At 37.1% G+C, this 21,959-nt stretch overlaps 1 protein-coding gene across 16 annotated transcripts in view; it reads left to right on the top strand.

Annotated features, from left to right (window-relative positions):
• Positions 1-21,959, top strand: part of ARFIP1 (ADP ribosylation factor interacting protein 1) — a 135,685-nt gene that overhangs the window by 62,774 nt on the left and 50,952 nt on the right. For 10 of the 16 annotated variants that reach the window (XM_055550669.1, XM_055550672.1, XM_055550673.1 and 7 more), the window contains 3 exons: positions 8,744-8,852; positions 15,990-16,085; positions 17,618-17,730. In XM_055550669.1, the coding sequence (XP_055406644.1) occupies positions 8,744-8,852; positions 15,990-16,085; positions 17,618-17,730 (318 nt within the window). Of the gene's footprint in view, positions 1-8,743; positions 8,853-15,709; positions 15,802-15,989; positions 16,179-17,617; positions 17,731-21,959 lie in introns of those variants that run through there. The other 6 variants (XM_055550671.1, XM_055550674.1, XM_055550668.1 and 3 more) reach the window with 4 other exon arrangements.

Raw genomic sequence — 21,959 nt, 5'->3', positions numbered from 1 at the left:
TGCTTTGACATTATTTACTTTGTAAGTGATGATTATCTGGTTTTTAATATGTGGTTTTAACGTTAATACAAATAAAAGGATCACTAATATTTAAAACTAGAAACCATTAATTTAGTACATTAGTATATTAAAAAATAAACTGGGAAGGTAAAGATGATTTATTCAGCAAAATGAACAGACTCAGAGATTTGGTTTTAAAATAGGAAGTAAGTAAAAGTGAGGGTTAAGAGTGTTTTTAATTCGAAGTGCTCCCCCAAAACACTACACAGATGAAAAAGATGTCCTGTGACAAGAGATTTTAAGTGACACTAGAATATAAATGAAATAGAATGACAGTTGTTGTCTCTTTTGTACCAGTAGGAAATTACAAGTGGAGAATGTATTTGCATTAGTATGTATAAACTTGAGCAGATTCTGAAATAATGAGTTTTAAAAGATATTTGTTAACTAAATTGTTTAAAGACAACATACTAGGTAAAATAAATTCCGAGTCTTTAATAAATTGCTGGTAGCTATTTACATTTATGATAGATTAATTAATATTGTTTTTTGATGCTTAGTCCTATTTCTGTGTGGCCTTTTTCCCATTTGTAAAATAGTAGTGATAATACTACTAAATGAGGTTATTTTAGGCAGTTCTTCCTTTTATAGTTCCAAATGCGTTAATTTTGGTTGCTGCTGCTGCTGCTGCTAAGTCGCTTCAGTCGTGTCCAACTCTGTATGAACCAATAGACGGCAGCCCACCAGGCTCGCCCGTCCCTGGGATTCTCCAGGCAAGAACACTGGAGTGGGTTGCCATTTCCTTCTCCAATGCATGAAAGTGAAAAGTGAAAGTGAAGTCACTCAGTCGTGTCTGACTCTTTGTGACCCCATGGACTGCAGCCTACCAGGCTCCTCCATCCATGGGATTTTCCAGGCAAAAGTACTAGAGTGGGGTGCCATCGCCTTCTTGTAATTTTGGTTGCTGTGGTTTAATTAAATAATGCCTGTCCCCAACACCACAGCTCAGATTGCTGTCACCACACTGTATTAAGTGTAATTGTATAAAGTACATGGAGAAGGCAGTGGCACCCCACTCCAGTGTTCTTGCCTGGAGAATCCCAGGGACGGGGGAGCCTGGTGGGCTGCCCTCTCTGGGGTCGCATAGAGTCGGACACGACTGAAGCGACTTAGCAGCAGCAGCAGCAGTATAAAGTACAAACTTAGACTATAAATGGCCATGTGAATACCAATGCATATCATGATTGTTGTGTAATCATGTCACTTTCAAAGTCTTTTGGTGATGGTCACTGTATTTGCTATTCATTTCATACACAGATAGCAAATCATGTGGCTGTGTTATCACCTTGTATCTTGCTCATAAACCCATGTGATATTTTACAGAAGTGGATAAGCCAAAGGGGATGGGTGAACAAAGATAGAAATGCAGCAAAGAAATATAAAAGGGTAACTGTGGAAGGAGTGAAATTCAGATCAGACCTAAACGAGTTGTAGGGGAAATAGCTGACCCATCGGTCTGTTGGCACTGCTGCACTGTTGGAGGAGCTCTAGATTTGAGCCAGAGGAACTTAGTGAAAGCTCACTTAAAAACATAAGCAAGGAAAGAATCTTGAAAGTTTTGAGATGAATTTTTGAAGTTCATGGAATGATCGGTTTTTCCCGTTAACCACTTTGCATGGTTTCGACCTGCTTGTTTATTTTTACAATCTTGATCTTACCCTGTCATGCAGAGTGAGGACCGACTGTATGTAAAGTGCTTAGAACAATCCCTGGCACATAGTAAGTTCTCGAGAAATGTTTGCTATCGTGATTATTACTGATAGCACTGATTAGTTGTAAAGATGATTTTAACAGAGGAGCACAATGGCTAACTTCAGCTGAGTGCCCCAAAATATGTACTGGGTATCTTGCCCATATTATCTTATGTTTTTTTAAATTTTGTTTTTTATCTTTGTTACTGCTGCTGGGTCTTGGTTCCTGGGCATAGGCTTTCTCTGGCCGCGATGAGTGGGGCTCCTCTCCCCAGTTGCAGCACATGGGGCTTGTTACGGTGGTAGCCTCTTCTAGAGCTCTGGAGAAGCGTGGGCTCTCGGGCAGGCAGGCCAAGATACTCTGTGGCCTATGAGATCTTGCCAAAAACTACAGAACATCATGGAAGGAAGTTAAAAAAGATCTAAATAAATGGAAGGGCATCTCACGTTCATGGATCAGATGGGAATCTCCCCAAATTGATCAGATTCAGCACAGTCTCTATCAGAATTGCAACTGGCTTTTTTTTTTATTTTAGAAATTGACAAACTGATCAGATGTAAACACAAAGGATGCAGAATGCCCAGAGAATTGAAAATGAAGAACAGAGTTGTAGGACTCATTACTTCTGATTTCAAAACTTACTACCACAAAGCTACAGTAATCGGAACAATATGGTACTGACTTAAGGATGACATACAGATCAGTGGGACAGAATTGAGAGTAGAGAAATAGATCCTACATTTATGGTCAGTTGAGTTTCAGCAAGGGTGCCAAGACAGTTTTCAATGTGGAAAGGATGCGTGTATGCTAAGTCTCTTCAGTTGTATGACTCTTTGTGACCCCATGGACTGCAGTTCTTCAGGCTCCTCTGTCCATGAGGTTCTCCAGGCAAGAGCAGTAGAGTGGGTTGCCATACCCTCCTCCAAGGCATCTTCCTGACCCAGGAATTGAACCTGCATCTCTACATCTCCTGAATTAGCAGGTGGGTTCCTTACCACTAGCAGCACCTGGGAAGCCCGTGGAAAGAATAGTCTTCAACAAATGGTTCTGGGACAACTGGATATCCACATGTGAAAAATGAAGTTGAATGCAGACTGCACACCATCGCTCTCACCATAGTTAGAAATTAACTGAAAATGGATCTATAACTTAATGTAAGAGCTAAAACTATAAAACTCTTAGAAGAAAAACTTAGTGGTGGATCTTTATAACCTTGGAATAGGCACTTTAGTTTCTTAAATATGATGCCAAAATCATAAGCAACAAAAGAATGAATAGGTAAATCAGACTTTATCAAAATTTAAAACTTTTGTGCTTCAAAGAACACCATGAAGAAAGTGAACAGCCAAGAAAGTGGGGAAAAAATATAAGTCATATCGCTGATAAGTGATTTTTATCTATATCAGTGAAATGATAAATGCCCCAATTAAAAACGGGGCAATAGATTTGACTAGACATTTCTCCAGGGGAGATATTCAAATGCAAATAAGCACATGTAAAGATGCTCAGCATCATTAGTCATCAGGGAAATGTAAATCATCACTTCAGTAAGGTGCTGCTTTACACCTGCCTAGTTGACTGTAATCAAAAAGACAGATAATACCAAGTATTGATGAAAATGTGGAGAAATTAGAACCTTCATACATTGCTTTTGGGAATGTGAAATGATATAACCCTTTCAGAAGACAGTTCTGACAGTTCCTTGAAAAGTTAAACATAGAGTTACTATCTGACCTAGCCAGGAGTATAGAATAATGTCCAAAACTTGCTTGAAACTCAGCATCCAAAAAATGAAGATCATGGCATCCAGTCCCATCACTTCCTGGCAGATAGATGGGAAAACAGTGGAAACAGTGACAGTCTTTATTGTTTTGGGCTCCAGAATCACTGCAGATGGTAACTGCAGCCATGAAATTAAAAGACACTTGCTCCTTGGAAGAAAAGCTATGACAAACCTAGACAGCCTATTAAAAAGCAGAGACATCACATTGCCCACAAAGGTCTGTATGGTCAAAGCTATGGTTTTTCCAGTAGTCATGTACGGATGTGAGAGTTGGACTGTACAGAAGGCTGAGCACTGAAGAATTGATGCTTTCAAATTGTGCTGGAGAAGACTCTTGAGAGTCCCTTGGACAGCAAGAACATCAAACCACTCATTCCTAAAGAAATCAACCCTGAATATTCATTGGAAGAACTGATGCTGCAGCTCCAATACTTTGGCCACCTGATGCGAAGAATTGACCCATTGGAAAAGAGCCTGATGCTAGGAAAGATTGAAGGCAGGAGAAGGGGACGACAGAGGATGAGATGGTTAGATGGCATCACCAACTCAATGGACATGAGTTTGAGTAAGCTCCGGGAGTTGGTGATGGACAGGGAGGCCTGGTGTGCTGCAGTCCATGGGGTCTCAAAGAGTTGGCCATGACTGAACAACAACAATAACAACCAGAGTAAGCAATACACAAAAAGTGCATTAGTGTTGGTGAGGAGCTGGGGAAAGGTGGAAATGGGAAGTGACCTCTAATGGGTACAGTTTCTTTTTAAGGTGATGAAGATGCTTAGATAATGATGTCTGCACAACCTGTAAACATAAAGACCCCACAGAATTACACACTTTAAAAGGGCAGACTTTATGACAGTGAAGTGAATTCATTGTACCATGGGTACTGTGTGTCTATCATTCAGTCAAGAAACAGAGCATCATTATGAGCTTTTACATCACTGCTCTTTCCCCACATGAGCCACATGGCTCAGTCTCTCATTTTGTTCAGAATTCTGCACAAATTTTACCTCTTCAGATAGACCTTCCCTGAATATCCCATCCAAAATAGCACCCTTTGCTTGTCACTCTGTATCCCTCATCAGTTCAGTTGCTCAGTCGTGTCCGACTCTTTGCTACCCCATGAATCACAGCACACCAGGCCTCCCTGTCCAACACCGACTTACAGAGTTCACTCAAACTCATGTCCACGGAGTTGGTGATGCCACCCAGCCATCTCATCCTCTGTCGTCCCCTTCTCCTCCTGCCCCTGATCCCTCCCAGCATCAGAGTCTTTTCCAATGAGTCAGCTCTTCACATGAGGTTGCCAAAGTATTGGAGTTTCAGCTTCAGCATCAGTCCTTCCAATGAACACGCAGGACTGATCTCCTTTAGGATGGACTGGTTGGATCTCCTTGCAGTCCAGGGGACTCTCAAGAGTCTTCTCCAACACCGCAGTTCAAAAGCATCAGTCCTTCGGTGCTCAGCTTTCCTTATAGTCAACTCTCACATCCATACGTGACCACTGGAAAAACCATAGCCTTGACTAGACGGACCTTTATTGGCAAAGGAATGTCTCTGCTTTTCAATATGCTATCTAGGTTGGTCATAACTTTCCTTCTAAGGAGTAAGCGTCTTTTAATTTCATGGCTGCAGTCACCATCTGCAGTGATTTTGGAGCCCAAAAAAATAAAGTCTGACACTGTTTCCACTGTTTCCCCATCTATTTCCCATGAAGTGATGGGACCAGATGCCATGATCTTCGTTTTCTGAATGTTGAGCTTTAAGCCAACTTTTTCACTCTCCTCTTTCACTTTCATCAAGAGGCTTTTTAGTTCCTCTTCACTTTCTGCCATAAGTGTGGTATCATCTGCACATCTGAGACTATTGATATTTCTCCCAGCAATCTTGATTCCAGCTTGTGCTTCTTCCAGCCCAGCATTTCTCATGATGTACTCTGCATATAAGTTAAATAAGCAGAGTGACAATATACAGCCTTGATGTACTCCTTTTCCTATTTGGAACCAGTTTGTTGTTCCATGTCCAGTTCTTACTGTTGCTTCCTGACCTGCATACAGGTTTCTCAAGAGGCAGGTCAGGTGGTCTGGTATTCCCATCTCTTTCAGAATTTTCCACAGTTTATTGTGATCCACACAGTCAAAGGCTTTGGCATAGTCAATAAAGCAGAAATAGATGTTTTTCTGGAACTCTCTTGCTTTTTCCATGATCCAATGGATTTTGGCAATTTGATCTCTGGTTCCTCTGCCTTTTCTAAAACAAGCTTGAACATCAGGAAGTTCACGGTTCACGTATTGCTGAAGTCTGGCTTGGAGAATTTTGAGCATTACTTTACTAGCATGTGAGATGAGTGCAATTGTGCAGTAGTTTGAGCATTCTTTGGCATTGCCTTTCTTTGGGATTGGAATGAAAACTGACCTTTTCCAGTCCTGTGGCCACTGCTGAGTTTTCCAAATTTGCTGGCATATTGAGTGCAGCACTTTCACAGCATCATCTTTCAACAGGAATTCCATCACCTCCACTAGCTTTGTTCATAGTGATGCTTTCTAAGGCCCACTTGACTTCACACTCCAGGATGTCTGGCTCTAGGTGAGTGATCATACCATCATGATTATCTTGGTTGTGAAGCTCTTTTTTGTACAGTTCTTCTGTGTATTCTTGCCACCTCTTCTTAATATCTTCTGCTTCTGTTAGGTCCATACCATTTCTGTCCTTTATCGAGCCCATCTTTGCATGAAATGTTCCCTTGGTATCTCTAATTTTCTTGAAGAGATCTCTAGTCTTTCCCGTTGTGTTGTTTTCCTCTATTTCTTTGCATTGATTGCTGAAGAAGGCTTTTTTATCTCTCCTTGCTATTCTTTGGAACTCTGCAATCAGATGCTTATATCTTTCCTTTTCTTCTTTGCTTTTCACTTCTCTTCTTTTCACAGCTATTTAAGGCCTCCCCAGACAGCCATTTTGCTTTTTTGCATTTCTTTTACATGGGGATGGTCTTGATCCCTGTCTCCTGTACAATGTCACGAACCTCAGTCCATAGTTCATCAGGCACTCTGTCTATCAGATCTAGTCCCTTAAATCTATTTCTCACTTCCACTGTATAATCATAAGGGATTTCATTTAGGTCATACTTGAATGGTCTAGTGATTTTCCCCACTTTCTTCAATTAGGAGTTCATGATGTGAGCCACAGTCAGCTCCCAGTCTGGTTTTTGCTGACTGTATAGAGCTTCTCCATCTTTGGCTGCAAAGAATATAATCAATCTGAGGTACCCTCTTGCCCTGCCTTAAAAAATTAAACTTACTACTTATTACAGTTTCTGCTTGAACTGTGGGTTCAAGCAGTCTACCTACAGTCAAATTTTTGTATAACTTTGCCTTTGGTTCCCTGTATCCACAGTTCAGCTCTGAGGAGTCAACCACCTTGGATCTTGTAGTACTGCAGTACAAGTATATTTATTGAAAAAAAAAATGCATATAAGGTGACACAGTTCAAACCTGTGTTTTTCAAGGGTCACCGGTATTTTTACTGTAGTGCATTGTACCTGAGATGCATTCATTTCCTGTCAGTCTTCTCCTTCCGTCACACCTCAGATGAGTCTGATGGACAGAGGTGGTCTGTTTCCTGCAGTGCTCCATGTGTAGTGTCCATAGCAGTGACTGTCGTGAACTTGGTGCTCAGTAGATGTTGATTGAATGAATAAATAAATCCTCTATATTTCAGAGTTCAAGAAGTACTTTTTCTTTTCTTATTCGGTTCTCCTGGACTTCGCCCCTATTCCGAATTCCTCTGATATTGTCTTTACTTTGGCACCAGGTTCAGCTTTTATATTAATATTTGTATATCTTGTCTCTCCTTTATGTTATCTTTTTCTTTGCCGAGCAAGTCTAGCATAGTAAGAATAAGCAGATACTCAATAAATTTTAAGGTGAGCTTATTGCTGTAGCAAGTCTGTTGGTTTGTTTGGGCTGTGCCGGGTCTTCGCTGCCGCGCAGGCTTTTGTCTCGTGGTGGTGCGTGGACTTGGCGCTGCGGCGGCTTCCCTCGTGTGCAGCGCAGGCTCTGGGGCCTGCGGACCTCAGTGGTTGTGGCCCCAGGCTTGAGCGCACAGGCTCGGGAGCTGTGGCACATGGGCTTAGCTGCTCTGCAGCACGTGGGATCTTCCCAAATCAGCCATCAAGCCCGTGTCTTCTGTGTTGGCAGGTGGATTCCTTATGTTGAGCCACTAGAGAAGCCTGCAGCTTCTTAATCTATACGATGTTGTCATAAGTCCCTTAGTTTATTTAACAAATTCATTTACTTATTTGTCCAACAAATATTTATTGAATATGTTAGTGATAATCACTATGAGAAAAATAAAACTAGATAATCAGAAAAGAAGTTCCTGTATGAAGGTTGCTGGAGTTTCAGATTCTAGCTGTACATTATATGTGGTGGAATAGGGCCTTAAGGAAGAATTTCAAAGACATCTTTTAGTGTATCACTAACTTATCATTATGAAGAACCAGTAGGATCTAGTCATAGACTGATTATGAAAATTGGGTAATTCCTCATATCCAAGCCAGAGGCAAGAAAGAACTTTTAGTTGGAAATCTGTGTTTCATGGCTTTCTGTCTTTTCTTTTACTGTAAGACTGAATGTCAAATATTGTATTTATTACAGTTACAAGCTTAATTGCAGTTAGGTTGGCAAATATCAGTAATTTAAAATAAATCTAAATCACAAGAAATTTTCTTTTCCTTACACTGATTGAAGCCCTGTTTACCTAGCTAACCTGCAAATCAGAGGGAAACTTAATATTGCAAGTGAATGATTTATGTTAAACATCACCGAAGGCTCATCAAGATGATATTACACATCACTGAGCTTTTTAATATTAGACATGACTTTTTAGTCATCTTAATTCTGTCCTTGAAATGATTTTCCTTATATATCAGAAGATTCGAAATTTGAAATTGAATTTTAATATCTGTCTGATGCTTAAGTCTAAACTAATGAAACTATTTTATATTTGGTGTACACTGTATCTCTTATAGCAAACCTTGCTTAGTTTGCTGCAGATACACATCATCTTGGACCACCATGATAGCATAAGGGAATACTACACAGTAGAGAGAAAAATAGTTCACCATGTGATTAAAAGGACAAAATTATGCTGAACTGCTGTGTGGTGTGAGATGTTTTACAAGATTTTCTCTTTTATTCAAATGTTGCTAAGGATTTGAAGCGTTCATTACCAGCTGGACTTGGTCTCTCAGAAACGCAAATCACATCTCATGGCTTTGACAGTACCAAAGAGGGGGTTATTGAAGCAGGAGCATTTCAAGGTAAGGAACCCATTATTTTTAAAGATGAGCGGGATAGAAGATAGGAGAAGGTCACCAAATGCTATCTTTATTAGAGTTGAGAACTTTGATTTCATGATAAAACACTGGTTATAAACATAATCCTTTTTCTCTTCAATTTAATTTAGTGATTGTTTTAATAGTTGTCTTTATATAAAACAGATTAGTGTGCATAATTTCACTGATTACTACTTGAAAATTGGTTTTAAAATACTGAAAAACTCAAAAATTATATCAAAAATGCAGATTTAAATTATTTTAGTCATAACCACAAAATTTATGTCAATATTGATTTGTATAAATACATATTTCTTATTTCAAAGCAATTAGAAAATGAAATTTTTATTTTTCTCACTATATATGCTGTGTCAGAGGTCTCCTGAGAGCACCCTCCAATAAAGTAATTTTCAAAGAGGACTAACAGGACTCAGTGTAGAGTCATAATCCAGACTGTGATGATAGCAGAAGTATACTGAGCACAGTTGGCAAAGGGTGCCTGAGGTAAAGATTGGGGTCCTTTCCCAGTCCAGTCAAAAAGGACATGCTTAATTCTCCCAGCAGAGCTGTGACAACAAATGTGAAATGCTGCTAACCAAGGAGGATAAATTAGTGCCTAGGGTTCTTATTGGAGATTGTCCACGTAGGCACCCTCTGCCTAGCATGTGCCAGATTCCAGACTCCCAGAAGGAAAGCATAAACCACATTGTTCGTATAAACAGTTTAGGCATAGTGAGCAAGTCTTACAATTCCGGGAATGGTGAGAATCACTCCAAAATTAAAGTTCTCAGATGCCAGTTGAGGGCCAATCTTTTGTAAACTGGTCTTTTCAAAGGTAAATAGTTAGACCTAGTATGTTAGTTCTTTTCTGCATACATTCCATGTATGTGTTTTTTTTCTTTTTTAATATAAAGAAAAATACTTCCTTTTTAAATACTCTTGCCTATAATAACCTTTTTAGGTATTTTTTCATCTTTACACAAGTGAAAGAAAATAAAATCATGTAGATGTAAAAATGGATTGTTTTCTTGACAGAGCTCTAGTTAAAGTAGCAATACTTGGATGTTCAATGAAGTATTTTAATTTTAATACTGCATTAAGTTCAGTTCAGTTGTTCAGTTGTGTCCGACTCTGCGACCCCATGAACTGCAGCACGCCAGACCTCCCTGTTCATCACCGACTCCTGGAGCTTGCTCAGACTCAGGTTCATCAAGTCGGTGATGCCATCCAACCATCTCATCCTCTGTCATCCCCTTCTCCTCCTGCCTCAGTCTTTCTCAGCATCAGGGTCTTTTCCAATGAGTCAGTTCTTTGCATCAGGTGGCCAAAGTATTGGAGCTTCAGCTTCAGCATCAGTCCTTCCAATGAATATTCAGGGTTGATTTCCTTTAGGATGGACTGATTGGATCTCCTTGCAGTCCAAGGGACTCTCAAGAGTCTTCTCCAATGCTTCTCCAGTTCAAAAGCATCAGTTCTTTGGTACTTAGCCTTCTTTATAGTCCAACTCTCACATCCATACATGACTACTGGAAAACCATAGCTTTGACTATACAGATCTAGTCGGTAAAGTAATGGCTCTGCTTTTTAATATGCTGTCTAGGTTTGGTCATAGCTTTTCTTCCAAGGATCTTTCTTCCAAGCATCTTTTAATACTGTATTATAATTTCACAAGTTGAAAAAAATATCTCCATGCCTTTGTACTCTGTAGCCCTCTTGCAGTATTCTATATTTTATTATACTAATGGCCAATATTTTAGTGAGAAACAACTTATATTTTAAAATATATTCCTTGCTAAATGGATCCTAGAAATAGGCATTTAGGGTAATCCAGTATACTGTCTTCTACTCTAGGCTGTAAAATGAGTGGACTTTCTACTGACATCTTTTTTTTTTTTTTACCCTTTTCATTCTTATGTTCACAGAAATAAAGATATAGAAAGGCAACACGTGCATCAGTATCGCAGTAGTCATTGCATAGCATTGTGGTGGTGTTCTCTAGGCTTTGAATAACTTTGAATAACTTTGAATTTGAGAAGGTTGACTGATTGCCTGAGATTATGAACGTTTGAAGACACAAGGCACACTTTGCATGACAACATTTTCCAGCCGGTCACCAATTTCCAAATTTAAATGTCAACATAGAATTAAAAAAAAAAAAAAAGACTTTTACAGTTAAGATATTTGAAGATTTTCAGTGAAATTATTTGGCTGACATTTGGTTTTATCCTTTCCCCTTAAACAGAATAGTATATACAATAATCAGTCAGCTGGCATTGTAACCTGTTGTCCGTGAACAGGAAAGTGCCTGTCAGTTTCACGTGCTTATAGATCCATTGTATTCCCTCAGATTGCAATAAAAAATATGTTTTGTGATAATGGCAGTAATTTATGTCTGAATTGACTTTATAAAACACTTTTTAAAACAAGCTACATAGTTAATCAGTATGTTTAAAAGATAATCATTCTGTCATACTCAGATTCATTAAGCATTTACTGGAAAGTTGTAGTTAAGTGTCCTTGTTTTGAGGCATGTATACATAAATTAGAATGAACATGATTTTCTCATGTTTAAAATTTAGAATATGTTCTTATTGTTGTTCAGTTGCTAAGCCGTGTCCAGCTTTTTGCAGCCCCCATAAACTGCAGCATGCCAGGCTTCCCTGTCCTCCACTATTTTTGCTCAAACTCATGTCCATTGAGTCAGTGATGCCATCCAACCATCTCATCCTCTGTTGCCCCCTTCTATTTCTGCCCTCAATCTTTCCCAGCATCAGGGTCTTTTCTTTTGAGTTGGCTGTTCACATCAGGTGGCCAAAGTATCGGAGCTTCAGTTTCACAATCAGCCCTTCCAATGAATATTCAGGGTTGATTTTCTTTAGGATTGCCTGGTTTGGTCTCCTTGCTGTCCAAGGGACTCTCAAGAGTCTTTTCCAGCACAATTCGAAAGCAACAATTCTTCAGCGCTCAGCCTTCTTTATGTCCAGCTCTCACATCTATCTGTACATGACCACTGGAAAAACCATAGCTTTGACTATATGGACCTTTGTTGGCAAAGTGATATGTCTGCTTTTTTGAATTTTGAGTTTTAAGCCAGGTTTTTCACTCTCTTCTTTTACCCTCATCAGGAGGCTCTTTAGTTCTTCCTCACTTTCTGTCATTAGAGTGGTATCATCTGCTTATCTGAGGTTGTTGATATTTCTCCTCACAGTCTTGATTCCAGCTTGTGATTCATTCCAGTCTGGCATTTAACATAATGTACTCTGCATATAAGTTAAATAATCAGGGTGACAGTATACAGCCTTGTCATACTTCCTGCCCAATTTTAAACCAGTTCATTTTTCCATGTAAGGTTCTAACTGTTGCTTCTTGTCCTGCATGCAGGTTTCTCAGGAGACAGGTAAGGTGGTCTGGTGTTCCCATCTGTTTAAGAATTTTCCACAGTTTGTTGTGATCCACACTGTCAAAGACTTCTAGCATGGTCAATGAAACAGAAATAGCTGTTTTTCTTGAATTCCCTTGCTTTCTTTATGATCCAGTGGATGTTGGTAATTTGGCCTCTGGTTCCTCTGCCTTTTCTAAATCCAGCTTTTACATCCAGAAGTTCCAGTTCACATACTGTTGAAGCCTAGCTTGAAGGATTTTGAGCATTACCTTGCTTGTGTGTGAAATAATGTACTTTATGTACAAATAATGTACTTGCTACCTTGCAACTGTGTGGTAGTTTGAACATTCTTTTGTATTGCCCTTTCTTTGGGATTTGAATGACCTTTTCCGGTCCTGTGGCCACTGCTGCTTTCCCCCACATTTGCACATATTGAGTGCAGCACTTTAACAGCATCATCTTTTAGGACTTGAAATAGCTCAGCTGGAATTCCATCACCTCCACTAACTTTGTTCGTAGTAATGCTTCCTAAGGCCCACTTGACTTCACACTTCAGGATGTCTAGTTCTAGGTGAGTGTCCACACCATCATGATTGTTCAGGATATGATAGTTCTGTGTATTCTTGCCATCTCTTCTGCCTCTGTTAGATCCATACTGTTTCTGTCCTTTATTGAGCCCATCTTTGCATGAAATATTCCCTTGGTATCTGATTTTCTTGATGAGATCTCTAGTCTTTCCCATTCTGTTGTTTTCCCCTATTTCTTTGCACTGATCACTGAGGAAGGCTTTCTTATGTCTCCTTGCTATTCTCTGGAACTCTTCATTCAGTTGGGTATCCCCAAGAAAACGAAATGCAAGAAGATTAAAGTCTTCTTTAATCTTAAGTCTGAGAAAGCCTTAAGAATACCTTAGAAAAGAAGAGGAGTGAAAGGCAGAAGAGCAGTGAAAGGCAGAAGAGAAAGGGAAATAGATACCCAGCCAAATGCAGAGTTCCAGAGAATGGCAAGAAGAGATAAGAAAGCCTTTTTAAATGAACAAAATTTAGGATATATGTCTCATGAAAAAATGTTAGGAGTTGGGGCTCTGTTAGCTTTCTGGGAAAAACTGAATGATAACTTTATAAGGACCCTTTACCATTTATTTTTACATTTCTGGGGCAAATTTAGAAGAAATTGTGCTTAAATTCAGTGTAACAATAAATATTGAAATCTACCCAAGAAATACATGGTAGAATCAATAACAGTGAAAACCATGAATAAGTCAAAACTCTTAAGAATGAGTTGTTCTTGGTATCTGAGTTTTGTTTTAGTGGGGTTTTGATCATTGCATACACATTGTTCATATTCCTAGACTTCTCCTGTTGAGAGAAAGCTGAGCTAATTCTCCAAATTTCATCAATTAGCAAAAGCCTAGAGTTTTAAGAATTATTTTTGTTGGAATGATTTACTTATTTGTGAGTGATTTTAGTAACTAAATTAGTCTGACTTAAAGATTTGAAGATACAGAGAACAATTAACCCTTGAAAGTAAAGCAAATAGTTGAAGGTCTGTACTTACCTCAGCACTATGTCTTTTTGCTACTTTAGTTTGGAAAGTTCTGTATCACTTGTGACATATATGTTACACATATCTCATGTTAAATCATGGGATTATTTCTTATGCAAGATTAATAAACAATAATAGCCAGAACAGCAGAGCTCTCTGTTCCTGGGATTATCACAAAATGGAATTATAGTAGTCATTGTTTATTGAACTCTTCTTTATGTAATAGTAGAGATAGAGTTTTTGTTTAAAATAGTGATTGCATTGGATAATCCATTAAATGCCTTCCAGCTTAACAAGTAATTTATGGATTGATGTTTTTTGTATTGAATTTAATAATGGAGATATTATGGTATGGATTCAGAACACCTGAGAATCTAATAAGCTATTTAAACCTCTCTGAGCCTCTTTTTCCCTGTAGTTTAGCATCAGACTAGTTGATTTCTGTTGTCCCTTCCAGTTTTAAATTTTTGTGGTTCAACAGAATTTTTTTTGAAAGACAGGTATCTCATTTTGAAAGGTAATGCCATTCTATTTAGATACATTGTGTGTTTTGGATTTTAATGTTAGATTCAGTCCACATTAAGTATTCCTTATTATTAAAACTGGTAAAAAAAAAAAAAAAAAAAACAAAAAAAACTGGTGACTGTTCCTGATCAGAACTTAGTATATCTGGGATATGAGAAAGTTGACATTCATTCTTATTGGAATATTTTAATTATAAATTTGATATGTGTTCTTAGAAAACTGGAAAAGAGTGTAGTTGTAATAAATTTATCTTAGAAACATTAAAATATATTCAGCTAAATGTGAAGGATGTTAATAATTTTTTCAGTTTCCTTTCAATGATCACTTCCCTAAAGACATAAAACCTTTAGAATTTAAAATAGTCAGTTGAAGCTGTACAGTTTTATGCTGGACATTAGCAACAATGTTGGGTACTCAGTTTTTCTTAACTTTTTTAAAAAATTAAGGCTCAGAGATGTTGAGTAATTTGCCAGGGTGTTCCTGATACTATTTGATAAATAGAGCCAGAATTTCAAACCCAGAGTTAGAATTTTAAAACTCAGTGTGTTTCATTCCAAAATTGTATTCTTTCCTCAGGTTCTCAAACTAAGCTGTGTTTGAGAATAAGTAGCTTCTAAAAAACTACTGTTGCCTAATGAGCAGCATGGTGACTATAGTTAATAATAATGTATACTTGAAATTTGCTGATCTCAGGTTTTCTCCCCACACACACGAAGATGGTAACTATGTGAGGTGATGGATGTAATCATTTCACAGTGTATACATATATCAAAAAAATCACTTTTTATACCTTAAATATATGCTATTTTTATTTATCTAATAAATAAAAGCAGAAAATCAATCGAATAAAAAAGCTAAAGCTTCCCCCGCCCCCCGGAAAAGCTCTAAAAATAACCTGTTTCAGTGATAATCAGTAGATCTTGTGGAATGTCTCAGGTATGTTTTAAAAGCTTCAGAAGTCTTATGATTAATCAGAATAACACTCTGTATTATCACTTCTCAGGCTTCAAAACACATACAAATCACCTGAAGATCTTGTGAAAATGCAGATTCTAGTTAAGTAGGTCTGTATTTCTGATGCGCTCCGAGATGACATAATTGATGGAAACCCCTTGCATCCATACTATGAGTAGCAGTAATCTGTACTAGGTGATACTTGATTTATGATTTGAAATTTTTGGCTATAATTTCTGTGAAGGGTGATTCATTCACATTTCTGTGAATGTTAATGATAAATTTGATACAAGTGTTACATGCCTTTGGCTTTCTACTTGAAGAGCTTCCCTCCCTATGTTAGAGTAGCAAGTTCTAAAATGTTGAGTTAAGCTTTAAAACCATTCAGCTGTGTCCTTTAATCACATACTTTTAATTGATTTGAAAACAGCCAAGTCCAGGTAGAGTACTGATTAAACATGATCTTACCAAGTCTCTTCTTACAGTTATGTGTTTTGTTTGGTTTTAATACTTCTAAGAAAAGTTTATGTAAGAGCTCATCCTGGTAGCATCCATTTGTTACTCATCCATTTCTGCATGGAAGCAAGTCTATTAGTTCCCAGCTTTTAATCCTTTTTTTAAATATTTTAAAGGAAATGTCAGTACAGCTATATTCAAAATGTATATTGTGTGGAGGAAGAGAAGCATTTTCACAGTGAAATGTCTGCCCTTTTCAGGTTCCCCAGCACCACCTCTGCCATCTGTTCTGTCTCCTAGCAGGGTGGCAGCTAGTCGACTGACTCAACAAGGAAGTGATTTAATTGTTCCTGCAGGTATTCACTGCACTGATCGGATAAAGCCCTTCTTGCTACCGCTGAAGCTAAACTAACTCACTCAGTTTCCTATCGCTTGCTTTATGTTCTTAGGTGTGTTATTCTGGCTTTTTTGGTAGCTGTTTTTTTTTTTTTTTTTTTAACAATAAGGAAAGTGATCTCTCTAGCCATAGCTTACTTACCTTTCTGGCTTTTCAAAGTTTATTAGGCACAATCTCAAACATGAAATTTAATTAACTTTACGAGAAAAAACACATTAAAGTTTGATTCATTTTTAATCTACCTTTCTTTTCTTTGCTCTGGAAAATGTTGCTTTACTTATTTGATCCTAAACTCTTGGCTTTGCAGCTCTGCCATCTGTTTTCAGTTAAATAAAAAAGGACTTTCAACAGTTGGGTTGTTCATTATTTGGAATGAATCAAGTGGAAAAGGTTGTGTCTTCCTTTTTTCAACTTGGACTTAACAACTAGTTGTCAAATTGCTTCAAAATACTATGTAATTTTCCAGTTATGCCAAGTGAAAAGTACTGGGAAAAACCTATTTCTTTGCATTGGATTTGCTTTTCACTTTAATATTGCTGACTATAAAAAAAAGGCAAATTTACATGAAATGTTAATATTTTATACTTTATGTGAGAATTTTGTAAATTCTTAAATGCATTTGATTTTATATACTGTTCTCCTTAGATTATGGTAAAACTGTGGTAAAGCCTGGCCTGGCTACAGGGGTGAGAGAAGAAATTTTTGCTGACTCTAACCTTTTAAAACCATTTTATAAAATGTTTTCTCTTGTCTTTTTTAAAAATTGTTATTTTAAAATTATGTTTCTATCCCAAGTTGTTAGCATCATAAATGTTACTAAACATGTTCTTCTGTAAAAAATATTTTACTGTGAGGAACTGTATAGTTGTGGAGTTGCTGTTATGTCATAATTTCTTAATTGTTGAAGTAATGCATTATCAGGGCTTTATACTGCCTGTATTAATTATGGCTTTGGGGGAAGTGCTGGCTTTCTTGAGGAAAAAATGAGGCACAATGAAGGTCTTGTTTAACAAAACCTCTTATACTACAGTAAGATATTTTTGATGACTATCTAAAGTTATAGTATTTTTAAACCCTCCAAAATTTTGGTAACATTGTGTTGTTGCTGTCTTCTGTGTAGTATAATGAAAGGAGATCACTGTGAAGAGTGTGAGCCTTTCAGATTTTTAATGACAATTTTTTAAGAATCATTAGGTTATAAGATAAATTGTGGAAATTTTATTTTCCTTGAAGTAAGTAGCAGTTTAGAGAAGAAGGCCTATTGCAGCATTTTTTTTTTTTAAAGAAGATGGACAAACCAAAGAAGTTTTTTTTTACAGTATCAGGAAATCATCCTTAAAATGATTCCAAGAAGTCCTAGTCCTTTACTTTGTGGGAACCTTCTTATTTCTTTAAATGCATAAGTAGTTTGATTTGAACTGCATCAGTGTTTTGTTTTCTTTCTACTTGTCTGTGTGGTTTGCATTTTTATCTTTTGTTCTGATGTTACAGGTGGCCAGAGAACACAGACAAAAAGTGGTCCAGTTATTCTAGCAGATGAAACTAAAAATCCTGCCATGGAAAAGTTAGAACTTGTTAGAAAATGGAGTCTAAATACCTACAAGGTTTGTAATTTTTTTTAATATTTCCACCCCAAGTAGCTCTAAGAATTTCATTTGAATGTTACTCAAATTATTATTTTGCAATTATATAAATGTGTAGGAGAGTATAATGCTCTTTCAACATAAATATACAATTAAAAATACTTTGTCTTACTGATCTTTGCATAAATGTAGTTTTAGAAGTCAGTAGGTTGAGTTCTAAAAAGAGCTACTAAAGTGCTTATTAATTGACAGATAGTACATAATTAAAGAAGAAATACGTTGTCTGGGAGCACATTTAGCTGTAGAACTGCCATAGATATGTTTGGCACAACCTCCACCTTTTTGAAAATGCCGAGAGGTGTACTAGTTTTCCAAAGTTTGAAATTCTCTGATCTTACTGTAATAACCAAGCACTAAACTATACAGACAGTATATGAGTTGGATTTCAAAGTTTATTGTTGTTAAGTGTATTGCTTCAGAGTAAGTATTGATTAGTTTTCTTACATTCTCCTAAAGTAAATAAGCAAAATTTACTCTAAAGCAATACAGCTATATTTAATGTGTTACAAATAGATAGCTCAAACCCCAAATTCACTTAGTACCTTTGAATCTTAACAGGGATGAGACAGTAGAATTCGTAGAATAGTTAAGTGGATGAAAACCCTAACAGTTCTATTTAGAGCATCAGCGTTAACGCTCGCTCTGTTTGTGAATTGGTAGTGGGCCTAGTGGTCTGTAAATCAGGAATTGTCTGTATTTTTATACAGGAGTCTCTGATGTGTCTTCTAAAGAGCAATACAGAAGTGCATTTATTTTTTCAGTTGGTATTTTTAAAGTATGATCTGCAATTTTCCACAAAAGTACAGGTTTTCTTAAGAGGATAAAAGTGCCCTGAAACTGCTGCATGAAACTTTCCATGTCATGTAGCTCATGTCAGTGTAGAACTGAGAAATGCCAGTGGTAACCATCAAAACTTGATGCCTGCTGAACTGTTCTCATTCAGGATATTCTGTTTGCCCATTGCCCCTTTTGTTCTCAAGGATGTGGATGCTCTCATTCCATGAATACTGTTTTTTCTTTTGTACTCCTTCATATCAGAGCAGTTCATCCAAACGTTCAGATGTCTACTTTATCTTCTCACTGATTCCACATGCCCAGTTAATTATTAAATGGACTCTGCCTCTTTAATATTATTTGACTTTATCCTTGTCTCCATCTTAGCCTTCACAGCCATGTGATTACTCTCTTACATTACTGTAGTAGCTTCTCAACAAATTGTCTCATCCTACAGATTCTGCTCTGCCTGACGTGGTTCAGTTTGCTTAAATCCTTCCCTCGCAATCCATCTACCTTTCCGTTTTTATCCTGCTGCTCCTCTCTTCCACCCGCAGATCTCGTGATCCATACCTGCTTATCCAGAGATTTCCTAAACCAGCTGTGCTTTCTCACACTCTGCAGCTTGTTCTGTGTTTGCCCGCTGCCTGAAATTCCCCTTCATACTCCCTTTCGTTTCACTTGTTTATCTTTCATACCAGATTCAGTCTCACTTATTTATTTATTAAATTCATTTATTCAGTCATTCCTTTGTTCATTTATTCCTGAAATTTAGCCACACATTTTGAGCCTAAAGAATACAGGTCTTATTTTTGAGCCAAATCCTAATAATCCTAATTTGACAAATTATCAAGTTTAATTTTTTGTCATTTTGGCCTTCCTCTCTTGTGTCAGTTGTGTTTTCCTGTTGCTTATCTTTTTTTTTTTCCCTGTATGTGTGTGTTTATCAACTATTCTTTTCTTCTTTTACTTCTACAGTAATCAGAGTTGAATCCTTACTAGTTTATAGTTATCTCTACCTTAACATGGGGCTTCCCAGGTTGCTCAGATGGTAAAGAATCCTTCTGCAATGCAGGAGACCCAGGTTTGGTCCCTAGGTCAGAAAGATCCCCTGAAGAAGGGAATGGCTACCCACTCCAGTATTCTTGCCTGGAGAATTCATGGACAGAGGAGCCTGGTGGTCCGTAGGAGTCTACAGGGTCGCAAGGAATCGGACACGACTAAGCAACTAACACTTTCACTTTTTTTCTGCAGTACTGTACCACATTCAGATTTTCTGTTATTGAAAATAACCAGACTTCATAATGTATACACATGGCACAGTACTATGTGAAGGAGTTATCATTCTTTCAGTGATCATTTTATTTTTAACTGAAAAATTTTTTTCATCAGAATAATTTGTGTATCTCAATCTAAGTCAAAAGAGAGAAAGTCCTAGCTTACATGATTTTATGGAGTTTGTAGCTCAGTGTGTCTGGACTGACATACAACTGTGTTCTTCTGTCTTTTTGACCTTTTTAGTCCAAATTATGAGCCGACATAGGACATTCATTGTCATTAGGATAATCCTTCAAGTGTTGATTCTGATTTGTGCGTATCATCCATCGTACTCTGAGGAATTTGATTCTGGCTGTGACTTTGATTCTCTTTCATGGACTTCAGTTTCTTCATGATTTTTGTTTTTAATTTCTTCTGTTTCTGTTGTCTGGCAGACACTTTAAAGCTTTTACTCAAAGAGGATATTAGCACTTCTTATTGGTGTTTAATAAAGGAAGTGCTAATATTGGCTCCAAGGTTAGTCTGGTGATTAAAACCAAATATGTAAGAGAAGTGATTTTAAGTTTAGCCCTTGAACCTATTTTCTTAAATATTATTTTAATCTACCTGATTTTATTCCAGTTTGAATCCAAAATTTATTTTCTTATTTTCTCTCATCTGCAGGAATCAGTGTGAATAATAAACCCTGATTTGTCATTTTTGTTCATTTTTGTATTTTGCAAATATAGAATATAGGGTACTTGTAGAAGTCTGTCTTGTTTTTTAAAGAATAATCTCAGTTTTAGCATTCAGACCTATTTAATGTCTCTTCCAAACATTAAATTCTTTTTAAAAATGTTTTAAGAACTTGCCACTAGTATTCATACCTTTAGCAAATTAATATTTATTGGCTTAAAGCCAGTATCTTTTAAACTTTCATTCCTGGCTTTCTTACCACATTATTTATTTACTAGTTTATCTGTTTCCACTGTTCAGGTTCTGATATTTACTTTTAGGCTCCCTTCTTCCCTATCCTTTAGTCTTAACAACTTTCTTAACATAGTATCTGTCTTTTGCTGCCATTAGCTTATTCTTTTCCTTGTACCTAATTGTTTTATTCTAAGCTCTTGGTGCTATTTAAATACTAATAGTATCCAGTGATTATCTTGTAAATTCATGACCTGTGCGGTGGTGATTCATGGTATTTTATACGCTATTTATCATTATTTTGTCCTCTCCCAAGTAGGAAATCTCTGTAGAGCAATAATTTACTTTTGCTTTTTCCTGCCTGTTTAACTTTACTCCATTTGTCCTTTTATCCTCAAAATAAATCATTAATTTATATGGAAAGCTGGACAGGACCACAGATCATGGTAAGTCATCTGCATTTTCAGGGACTTTGGAGAAGGGTAAAGAACTGAGAATTTTTAATTGTCTTCTCTTTTAAACTTGCTTTATAATATATACTGAAGGTATGTAATATATACCTTTGATTTTGCACTTCAATTTCAGTATTTACTAGGAAGCAACTTAAATAAAATTCTGTTTTTCTGTGATCCTATGAGAAACTTGCTCTGGGACCCTGATGAGTGGGGAAATGCCTCGCACTTTATGTTTTCTCACTGCAGCTTTCTTTACAAAGCCCCACAGAGGCTGTCTGTAGCATTCTCACCTCCAGATTACTTAGATTTCCGTGAGAGCGGTTAGTTATCTGTATTGGAATATAAGCTCTGAAGTTCAGTTTCAAAACTTGTTTAAGGTGTCCAGATTTGATGCCTTATACTCTTGCCTTACTTTTCCCATTGCCATAGCTTCCTGGAAACAAAAAAAAAATTTCCTCATTAAACCTTTGACCTTACTGTCTGCTTATCACCATTATTTCTGTAAAAATAATGACCACTCAGACAAAAGTAGACATTTCTTTCATTTTGCCCAGTCTGCCAAGTTCCTTCAATGAATTCTGGCTTCTTGGTTTTCAACAGACTATTATATCTGGATAGCTATGGAAAGTACCACATGCTTTGGCTTAAGAGTAGGTAAATGCCTCTGATAATATTCTGTTGCATAGGGAAAATCCTTGTGTGGAAGAAAAGTGGAAATGAGTGGTATATCTTGATCTTGTTACCATTTCAAATATTACTTGCTGATGTTTCTCTCAT

The sequence above is a fragment of the Bubalus kerabau genome, chromosome 16, assembly GCF_029407905.1.
Source record: "Bubalus kerabau isolate K-KA32 ecotype Philippines breed swamp buffalo chromosome 16, PCC_UOA_SB_1v2, whole genome shotgun sequence".
Taxonomy (NCBI): domain Eukaryota; kingdom Metazoa; phylum Chordata; class Mammalia; order Artiodactyla; family Bovidae; genus Bubalus; species Bubalus kerabau.
Note: the sequence above shows the minus strand (reverse complement) of the source record. Positions and strands in the feature narration are given on the sequence as shown.